This window comes from Heptranchias perlo, unplaced genomic scaffold (assembly GCF_035084215.1).
Source record: "Heptranchias perlo isolate sHepPer1 unplaced genomic scaffold, sHepPer1.hap1 HAP1_SCAFFOLD_43, whole genome shotgun sequence".
Lineage (NCBI taxonomy): Eukaryota > Metazoa > Chordata > Chondrichthyes > Hexanchiformes > Hexanchidae > Heptranchias > Heptranchias perlo.
The window spans coordinates 7,633,173-7,644,629 of record NW_027139442.1 but is presented as its reverse complement, the minus strand read 5'-3'; the positions used below and the strand labels follow the sequence as shown (position 1 = coordinate 7,644,629).

Genomic DNA, 11,457 nt, shown 5'->3' with positions numbered 1-11,457 from the left:
AGGTTACAGATCAGCCATGATCTCATTGAATGGCAGAACAGGCTCGAGGGGCTAAATGGCCTCCTCCTGCTCTAATGTGCCTTCAGTCTGTGCATTGCCACTTCTCAATCCAAGAATGAATCTTTTCAATTGCTGAATTACCTGATATTTAGGGATCTTCTTACTACATAAATGAGGGTAACGATCGACAGGCTTCCGAAGCACAAAGAAGCATTGTCCCATCCTCCAGGTGGTGCTTTGTTAAACCAGGGATTTCCAAGCACTCCGACAGGGCACAGTTTGGAAACAGTTTTCCGGTTGGTAGAAAGTAACCCGAAGGCGGATAATTGAATATTTGCAGTTAGTTGTTGGCATATAAATTGATTTCCATGTTCATTTTAAAATAAAAAAACAATTCAACCGTCCGGGTCAAAGGCATCAGTTTTAGGTGCTCTGTGCTGATGATAATTTGAAATGTTGCTGACCTTAAAACAGTGCAGCGTTTGGGCCGTGCAATTACACGGAGCCCTGAGCAGATCCAGTTACGTTAATTAGCTGATCACTGAGGGCTTGCCGGTACCTGAGCTGGAAACATAATAAACTTTAATTAATTAGTCTCCCTTCTCTCGCCTCTTCACCAACAAATTTGATAACAACACATTAACACAATATTCAAAAGTGTTTGGAATCTAGGCTGTTCCCCATCGAATCGTTGTAACTCGAGTCAGATAAGAAATGAATAAAGACACTGCGCAACAAAGCGCCGAGAGTCGGCGGCCGATCACAACGTCCCGCTGGCAGTGAGCAGCATGGAGCAGTGACTGTCATCACAGTGGGAAAAGGCAGTTACTGATCGGTGCAGCTGGTGAGACAGGTGAAGAACATGAATCTGGTAAAGAGTGGGCGGCAGAGAAAGGCTGCTCACCAACCCGGCCGAGGTTGGGGAGATGATACCACGGTTCGCAACAAAAGCTCTTCTGCGAGGTTTGTCAGCTGAGCAGCTCTGGATCGAAGGGAGTAACTTCACTAAAACAACAGTCGCATGGTAAGGCAAACACCGTCCCTGCCTTCAGATAAAGGCCCACAGTTTCGGCTCTCTGCATACTGACTTTATTGGTTCACTTTCTTAATGAGGACCTTTCAGAAACTTTTGAATATTGTGTTAATGTGTTATTATCAAATTTGTTGGGGAAGAGGTGAGAGAAGGGAGACTAATTAATTAAAGTTTATTGTGTTTCCAGATCAGAGTTTGTATTGTTTCATCCACTGTCGGACAAGCGGACTGCACGCACCGAAAGCTGAAACCGAGACAGGCTCACATCCAGACCCCTGGACAAAACCTCCGTGGAGACTGCAGTGGTTCAACCAGGATCAAAGCAGTACAGAGTGAGCTCAGAGAGGATAATGGAAACACAGCAGGAAAAGAAGCATTTCAGTAGCCCCGACTCCACGGAGGACAGCAACAAACTCGAAAGTCGCTATCAGTTTTGCGGGCACACTTTGAGAATCACTAGGGTCTCCAGCAATAAATTAGTGGTACCATCAATAATCTGGGAAGCTGTAAGTCCAATGTTTGGAGTAAATGCTTGGATCTGAAAGAGAGAAACCAAACTCAGAGCCTCTGCCTTCCACTACAGCAACCGCCCCCACCCCCACCCCCGCTATGTTGAGGAAGCCCTACTTGATGAATTGGTTTTGCAGACGAACATGCATAAGAACATCGGAATTGCTAGAAGAAAGATTATTGTTCGCCGTCTACGTTCCTGGTAGTCACATGACACAGTGAGAACCGAGTTGCAGACTAATAATAGCAATCAAACCGAATGAATTAGTCTCCAACAGACCCAGACATGAGGCGAGGAAAACCCTCCAGTGGTGGAGAGCTTTGGGAACCATAGGTCCAAAGTCACCTGTTCCTCCCAAACCTGCTCCACTCACCACATGTCATGTCTCCAATTAATCATCTGCCTGCCCACTCACTTCACCTGTCTATATCCATTAGCAGACTCTTTGTATCCTCCTCACAGTTCACTTTCCCACGTATCTTTGTATCGTCAGCAAACTTGGATACATTACACTCGGTCCTTTCATCTAATTCATTAATATAGAGTTGAAAAGGCTGAGGCCCAAGCAGGGATCCTTGCGGCACCCCGCTAGTTACAGCCTGCCAACCTGAATATGACCCGTTTATCACGACTCTCTGTTTTCTGTCCGTTACACAATCCTCTATCTGTGCTAATATATAACCCCCAACCCCATGAACCCCTTTTTACTCTTCTACTCTGTCATAACCGTTCGTGAATTTGAACACATCTTTTCAATCTCATCTTAAACTTCTCTGGTCTAACAGAACAACCCCAGCTTCTCCAGTCTCCCCACTTAACTGAAGTCCCGCACCCCTGGTACCATTCTACCAAATCTACACTGCACTGTCCCTAAAGACTTGACATTCTTCCGAACGTGGTGCTCAGGATTGGACACAATACTCCTGCTGCAGCCTCACCAGTGATTTATAAAGGTTTAGCGTCACTTCCTTCATTTTGTATTCTGTGCCTATTTTATAAATCAAGGGTCCCGTATGCTTTTTTAACAGCCTTCCCAACTTGTCTTGCCACCTTCAAATATTTGTGTCAGTACAACCCGAGTTCGTTCTGTTCCTGTCCCCCCTTCAAAATGGTAACATTTTGTTTATATTGTCTCTTATTATTATTCCGATCAAAATGTATCATTTCACAGTCAGTTCTCTGCGTTAAATTTCATCTTCCATTTGTCTGCCCATTTCCCTTGTGTGTCTGGTCTCCTGAAGTCTGTTCTTAGCCTCCACATTGTTTACTACATTTCCGAGTTTCGTGTCATCTGCAAACTTTGAAATTATACCCTCTATACACAAGTCCAGTTCATTAATGCATGTCAAAAAGATCAATGGTGTAAATACCGACCCCTGAAGAACACATCCAGCCTGAGAAATAACCGTTCACAACTACTCCCTGCTTTCTGTCTCTTTGCCAATTTCATATCCACGCTGCCCCTGTCCTGTTAATCCCATGGGCATCAATGTTGCTAACTCATCTACAACGTGGTACTTTGAAAATTAGTTACTTCATCAAATAACTCAATCAAGTTTATCAAACACTATTTGCCTTTAAGAAATCCGTGCTGACCGTTATTTATTAAAACATGTTTTTCCAAGTGACAATTAATTTTGTCCAAGATTATTGTCTCCAAAAGTTTCCCCACCACCGACGTTAGGCTGACTGGCCTGTAGTTACCAGGTTTATCCTTCTCCCCTTTTTTGAACAGGAGAATAACATTTGCAACCAGTCAGTCCTCTGGCACCATCCCCATATCCAAGGAGGATTGAAAGATTGTGGCTATAACCTTTGCTATTTCCACCCATACTACCCACAACAACCTAGGATGCAACCCACCTGGACCGCGTGGCTTTTCTACTTTGAGTACTGCCAACCTTTTTAGTGCATCCTCTACTATCTCTTCCTTTACAGGGACATTGGCAGCATCCTCTTTTTTTGTGAATGTTGATGCAAAGTTTTCATTTCGTCCCCAAGCCGCGACTCCACAATGAGTTCGTTCTTTTGTCGCTAATTGACCCCACCCTTCCTTTGACTGTCCTTTTGGTAATTGTCTGTTCATAAAAGACTTTACTGTTCCCTTTTATGTTATCTGCCACTATTTTCTCGTACACTCTCTTCGCCCGTATTATTTCCTTTTTCAGTTCTCCTCTGTACTTTATGTATTCTGCCTCATTTTCTAATGTATTATGGTCCTGACATTGGTCATAAGCCTCCTTTCTCTGTTTCGTTTTACTCTCTATATTTTCAATTATCCAGTGAGCTCCAGCACTGGATGCCCTTCCTAACTCCCTCATCGGAATGTGTTTCGTTTGCGCCCGAACTAGCTTCTCCTTGAAGGCCTCGCATTGCTTATTTACTGTTTTTACAGCCAGTCTTTGTTTGCATTCAACATGGGCCGGATCCCTTTTCAACTCACTGGAATTACCCCTCAGCATCTTCACCTTTGATTGATCAATGTCTCTTTCCATAACTACTCTACACCTAATATATAACATCCATGGCACCATGTTCTGTCTTCATACCATCCATGGCACCATGTTCTGTCTTCATAGCATCCATGGCACCATTAAATTGTTTTTACCCTCCAGGCCATATTTACCGGGTTTTCCTCCTCCCTGACACAATGTAATGGGTATATAACCTTCTTGTATCATGTCTTGGGTTTATACGTTCCAATTCACCATACCCTGGGTTTATGCCGTCGTTATCGTCATGTACTCGGTTTATACCCTAGCTGGCACAAAGTACTGAATGATGTATCCTCCATGCAATCGATATGGGATTAATACTCCACCAGCACCATGTATTATGTTTAAACCCTCCTTGATCCCCTGCACTGGGAATCCACCATCCTTGACACTCTACACTGGGTATCCACCATCCCTGATCCCCTACACTGGGTATCCACCATCCTTGATCACCTACACTGGGTATCCATCATCCTTGATGCCCTATACTGGTTATCCACCATCCTTGACACCCTACACTGGGTATCCACCATCCTTGACACCCTATACTGGTTATCCACGATACTTGATCCCCTACACTGGGTATCCACCATCCTTGACACCCTACACTGGGTATCCACCATCCTTGACACCCTACACTGGGTATCCACCATCCTTGACACCCTATACTGGTTATCCACGATATTTGACACCCTACACTGGGTATCCACCATCCTTGACACCCTATACTGGTTATCCACGATACTTGATCCCCTACACTGGGTATCCTCCATCCTTGATCCCCTGCACTTGGTATCCACCATCCCTGATCCCCTGCATTGGGTATCCACCATCCTTGACACCCTACAATGGGTATCCACCATCCCTGATCCCCTACGCTGGGTATCCATCATCCTTGATCCCCTACACTGGGTATCCACCATCCTTTACACCCTACATTGGGTATCCACCATCCTTGACACCCTACACTGGGTATCCACCATCCTTGGTACCCGACACTGGGTATCCACCATCCTTGATACCCTACACTGTGTATCCACTATCCTTGGCACCTTGTACGGTATATACACGATTGTTAGCACCGTGCACGAGGTATTTTTTTTTATTTCTTCATGGGATGTGGGCGTCGCTGACCAGGCCAGTATTTATTGCCCATCCCCAATTGCCCTTGAGTATACACAATCCTTAGCACCATGCGCGGTGTATCCACCATCTTTGACAACATTCCCGGTGTATACACCATCATTGACACCATGCGCGGGGTATGCGCTATTCTTGACACCAAATATTGAGTTTATAACCATCACAACACGATGTTCAGATTTTTATATCTTCCTTGGAACTAAGTAATAGATTTATATATTCCTTGGAATTACTTACTGGCTTGCACCCTCCCTTGCGCCCTCCCTTGCTGCCTCCCTTGCACCTTCCCTTGCACCTTCGCTTGCACTGATCCCTGCACCCTCCCATGCTCGCACCATTGCACCTTCCCTTGCACGTTCCCTTGCACTGATCCCTGCACCCTCCCATGCTCGCACCGTTGCATCCACGCTTGCTCTCTCCCTTGCACCCTACCTTGTTCACTATCTTGCACCTTCCCTTGCACCTATCCTTGCACCCTCCCTTGCTCCGACACATGCTCCCTCCCTTGCACCCTTCCTTGCAACCTGCCTTGTAGTGTGAACTTGGATACAGAAAGTTGCAGCTGAACGAATTCTAACGTTAATACCATATTTTGTTTCAGGGCCTCGTTCTCTGCCGGTTCTTTGAGAAAGAGAAAATCAGTTTTTCTGGGAAGAAGATGATTGAATTGGGGTCGGGCACTGGGATCGTGGGGATTCTTGCAATCCTGCTGGGTGAGTTAAACTTTCCAAGCGATAGCACTTTGCATGTGTGAGGGAGCGCGATGAACTGTAATGGAATAGGACGGCTAGAGAATGAGAAGGACCATGACAAAGACTGGTCATTGGGGTGATTAAACCCCCAGTAATATGCATGTTTTGTGAACGCTGCAGTCTGATCTTCTTTTGAGGTCCTTACTGTTAGGAACATAGGAACAGGCGTAGGCCATTCAGCCACTCGTGCCTGCTCCGCCATTTGATGAGATCATGGCTGATCTGTGATCTAACTCCATATACCTGCCTTTGGCCCATATCCCTTAATACCTTTGGTTGCCAAAAAGCTATCTATCTCAGATTTAAATTTAGCAATTGAGCTAGTATCAATTGCCGTTTGCGGAAGGGAGTTCCAAACTTCTACAACCCTTTGTGTGTAGAAATGTTTTCTAATCTCGCTCCTGAAAGGTCTGGCTCTAATTTTTACACTGCGCCCCCTACTCCTAAAACCCCCAACCAGCGGAAATAGTTTCTCTCTATCCACCCTATCTGTTCCCCTTAATATCTTATAAACTTCGATCAGATTACCCCTTAACCTTCGAAACTCGAGAGAATACTACCCCAATTTGTGTAATCTCTCCTCGTAACTTAACCTTTGAAGTCCGGGTATCATTCTAGTAAACCTACGCTGCACTCCCACCAAGGCCAATATGTCCTTCCGAAGGTGCGGTGCCCAGAACTGCTCACAGAACTCCAGGTGCGGCCTAACCAGGGTTGACAGTTCTTCACCTCCAGTTTTGTTCTGTTTGATAGAGAATGCTTTCAAAGCACAGGACCCTTACCTCAGGTAATAAGAATGATGCCTCAGAAAAGTCGCAGCTTTCTGGACTCAGCCGCTCCACCTGCCATTATGGAGAAAGTCCCTCCTCCCATCAGGGAGCGGGATCTCAATTGAACTGCTGTTGATCTGTGAAAATCGAGTAAACGTAAAATTCCAGAAAATGAAAAAGTGAAACATTTGATCACATTTCTCCTTGAGCTGATGAGCTGAGAACTAGATACCTATCAGAAATGGCCTGGTTATATTCAATGTAATATTTGCTCAACATCCTGAACATCTGGACTCTGATCAGATATTAAACGCGGAAGCTGTAGCTTTTGATCATGTTTTTGAGTCCTTGTGAGCTCCAGTCACGTTTCCAGCACCCAACTGATGGCCAAATTATATTCCATAAAACAGTAAGCATGCTTTAGAATAAAATAATGAAGCAGTCCGTGCCCGCATACAGCACAACCTGGACAATATGCAGGTTTGGCTGTTATGTAGCAAGTAACATTCGCGCCAGACAAGAGCCAGGCAATAACCATCTCCAACAAGACAGAATCTAACCAATTCCCATTTACATCAAACGTCATCACCATCGCCGAATCCCCCACCATCATCATCCTGGGGGTCACCATTGACCAGAAACTTAACTGGACCAGTCACATAAATAGTGTGGCTGCAAGAGCAGGTCGGAGGCCGTGTATTCTGCGGCGTTACCTGAGGAATTACTGAAGGAAATAAACATTATGTCCTTATCATTATCATAATCGAACAGCCCCACTTGTGACCTTGTGATGGAGGGAAGGTCATTAATGTAGCAGCTGAAGATAGTTGGGGCTTGGTCACTGCCCAGCGATGTCCTCGGGCTGAGATGATTGGCCTCCAACAAACACTCTCATGTACCTTTGCACCAGGTATGACTCCAGCCACTTGAGAGTTTCCCCACTGATTACAATTGACGGCAGTTTTACGAGGGCTCCTTCGTGCCACACTCGGACAAATGCTGCCTTGATGTCAAGGGCAGTCAGTCTCACCTCACCTCTGGAATTCAGGATTCTTTTCCATGTTTGGACCAAGGCTGTCATGAGGTCTGGAGCCGAGTGGTCCTGGCGGAACCCAAACTGAGCATCGGTGAGCAGGTTATTGGTTAGTAAGTGCCGCTTGATAGCACTCTCGACATCTTCCATCACTTTGGCGATGATTGAGAGTAGGCTGATGGAGCGGTAATTGGCCGGATTGGATTTGTCCCGCTTTTTGTGGACAGTTCATACCTGGGCAATTTTCCACTTTTTAGTCGGATAGATGACAGTTCCGACTGGAACAGCTCAGGTCGGCCACCGCTTATTTTGGAGCACAGGTCTTCAACACGACAGCCGGGAGCCTTTGCCATGTCCATCAACTCAGACATTTATTGTTATCACGTGGAGTGAATGTAATTGGCTGAAGACTGGTATCTGTGAGGATGGGGACCTCAGGGAGAGGCTGAGAATGATCATCCACTTGGCACTTCTGACTGGAGATTGTTGCAAGCGCATCAAACTTTTTTTTGCATTCAGGGAATCAAGGGATATGGGAATCGGGCGGGAAAGTGGAGTGGATTTCGAAGAGCAGCCGTGATCTTATCGAATGAGGGAGCAGCCTCGAGGGGCCGTATGGCCTACTCCTGCACCTATTTCTTATGTCCTTATGTTCCCATGTGCTGGACTGCGCTCTTGTTGAGGATGAGAATCTTCACCGAGCCTCCTTCTCCTGTTAGTTGCTGAATTTGCGACCACCATTCGCGACTTGATGTGACCGGATTTCAGAGCTTTAACCTGATTGTTTGGTTTGGGGATTGCTGTACTCTGTGCAAAGCATGGTGCTCCCTCTGTTTATAATGCATGGTGCTCTCACTGTTTATAATGCATGGTGCTCTCACTGTTTATAATGCATGGTGCTCCCACTTTTAATAATGCCTGGTGCTCTCACTCTTTCTAATGCATGGTGCTCTCACTGTTTATAATGCATGGTGCTCTAGCTGTTTATAATGCATGCTGCTCTCGCTGTTTATAATGCATGCTCCTCTCGCTGTTTAGAAATCATGGTGCTCTCACTGTTCACAATGTATGGTGCTCTAACTGTTTATAATGCATGGTAATCCTTTGCTGCAGCTTCACCAAGTTGGCAGCTGATTTTCAAATACGCTCGGTGCCGCTCCAGGCATGCTCTTCTGCATTCCTCATTGAAACAGATTTGGTCACCCAGCTTGATGGTGATGGAGAAGTGAGGGATATGTCGGGCCCTGCGGTAACAAGATTGTTGTGGCATTCCATTATGCTGCTGCTTAGGGCCCATGCTGCCTCATGAGTGCCCGGTTTTGAGGTGCGAGATTTGTTATTAATCTATCCCACTCAGCAGGGTGGAGGTGCCACACGACACGATGGAGGGTTTCCTCGGAGTGAGGACAGGTTTGATTCTTTGACGATGTCAGACCGTTGCTTGACTAGTTTGTGAGGCAGCTCTCCCGAATTTGACAACAGTCCCCGATTGATAGCGAGGAGGAACTTGCAAGGTCAACTGGACTGGGTGTGCCTTTTTGTTTCCAATTTCGATGCCGAGGTAGCAGCTTTATCCTTATTTTGATACCGCGGCGTGGCTCACAAGGCCACACGAGAGCGCAGTGATGCACCAACCACATTGGTGTTGGACTGGAGTCACACACAAACGAGATTGGTTAAGGACGGCAGGTTTCCTTCACTGAAGGACATTAGTGAACCTATTGGGTTTTTGCGATAATCGGATAATTTTATGGTCACTTTGGGGCGGATATTGACTTCGACCGGCAGTTTGAAACGTGTGATAGCCAAAAATAAAAATCGGGAGGAATGTTCAACAGGCGACAAACTCGTTGTCACCGGTTTTACGCTATGGCAGAAAGTCAATATCGCCCATTTCACGTTGACATTTTTGAATTGAAATCAAATTTTCGTGGTTGGATTTGAACTCAAGTTGCTGGATTTTTAGTTCACAGTTTTGGATTACTAAATCCAGTGAAATAACCGCTGTGCTGATGGAGTCGCTGAGCAATGCTGTGACACTGCACAAGTTCATCATTACATTTAACAGCCTTTGCTGTGTTAATCTGCTTTGCCCCGAATCCCTTTTGCCCACATTTACCATTTACAGGTTGGTGTCATAGGGAAGCAATAAGTGAAGATACGTCATTGCTCTTTAACATTCTTCTGGCAGGTGGAGATGTGACCTTGACAGACAAACCAGAAGTTCTGAATCAAATAGAACTAAACGTGGCCAACAATGTCCCCTCTTCAATTATCCAGCGGTCAAAAGTCTCTGCTCTCTCGTGGGGTATAAACCATTATCAATTTCCAACAGACTACGACATCATCCTGGGATCCGATATCGTCTACAAGAAACGTGAATACCACTTACTGCTAAAGACCCTACAACATCTGAGCAACCAAAACACTATCATTTACATCTGCTCGAAGATGCGTGAGTTCATGGGAGCCATGAATTTTCACGAGAAGCTCATTCCACAGCATTTTAACTCCGAAATTGTTCACAGTGTCCCAGAAAATGAAATCAACCTGTACAAAGTGACCAAAAAAGTTCCTGGCGCTTATTAAGGAGGAAATTCCAGAGAATAGGGTGGAGGCAGTTAAACGTCTCATAATGGGAAGACGCGAGGGGGAGAAGGGCACAACAGGCAAGAGTAAGAGGACTGGATGATGTAGGAGGAGGTTGCAGAGATAGAGGGATTGGGATTCCCATTTACTCTAACACCATAACCCTGACACCCTTACTGAAACCCTAAACCTAAACCTGAAACCCTAACCCTAATCCTGACGTTATAGTCCGAGCCAATCCCTCACCCGAGGCCAAGTCGGAGGCCTGACAAAAACGCGAATCCTATTAATGCCACTGTTATCTGACTGGAGTAATATTGGCAGGGAGGGTTAGAGTTTAGGGTTAGGAACCCTCTTTCGAGTCAGCTTCACCCTGTATCTAACTTCAGTCTAGCACTGCAGAACACATCACAGGACCTACACTTTTCCCCTCCTGAAGTTTTGCTCTCCCACTACATTCACGTTTGTGTGATGATTGCATCAACGGAAGCTCGTTTAAATTGACCCAGTTGAAGACTGCCGTAATGTTGTGCAGTAGAGAGTATATTACGAGATCAATACTTCGGCCCTCCCTCCCTAACAGCTTAGTGGGATACTCGGACTGCAGCCGTTCAAGAAGAAGGCTCACCACCACTTTCTCAAGGGCAACAAGGGAGGGGCAACAGATTCTGGCCTTGTCAGCGACGCCCACACCATGAGAATGAATATATAAAAAAAGAAAACTTGTGAAGTTCTCTGGTTCGAATTATTCCCTTTGCCGCATTTTGCAGTGAACGTCAATATATAAAGAACCAACACATTTACAAAAAGATTCATTAATGGGGACTTAGCTCAGTTTTAGCAGGGTACGAGCGAGACACACGTAACTGACATAGTTCCCTACCCCGAAACGATTTTAACCCTGGTGCGGGAGGGTATCTGTCACACTGTGACACCTGGTCCTCCTTTTGTTTGGAGGCAGTATTGTACAGCTGGAGGCAGTACAGCGAGATACAGGATAGTGCAGCTGCAGGCAATACAGGTAGGCACAGGCTAGTACAGCTGGAGGCAGAACAGCGAGATACAGGATAGTACAGCTGGAGGCAGTACAGCTGGGCACAGAATAGTGCAGCTGGAGGCAGTACAGTTAGG

General features: G+C 45.8%; 1 protein-coding gene across 1 annotated transcript; it reads left to right on the top strand.

Annotated features, from left to right (window-relative positions):
* Positions 1–1,383: 1,383 nt before the first annotated feature.
* Positions 1,384–10,326, top strand: LOC137312572 (EEF1A lysine methyltransferase 3-like). Its single transcript, XM_067979103.1, has 3 exons — positions 1,384–1,539; positions 5,784–5,895; positions 9,929–10,326. The coding sequence occupies exons 1-3, from the start codon at positions 1,384–1,386 to the stop codon at positions 10,324–10,326; spliced, it is 666 nt and encodes a 221-aa protein (XP_067835204.1).
* Positions 10,327–11,457: the final 1,131 nt, after the last annotated feature.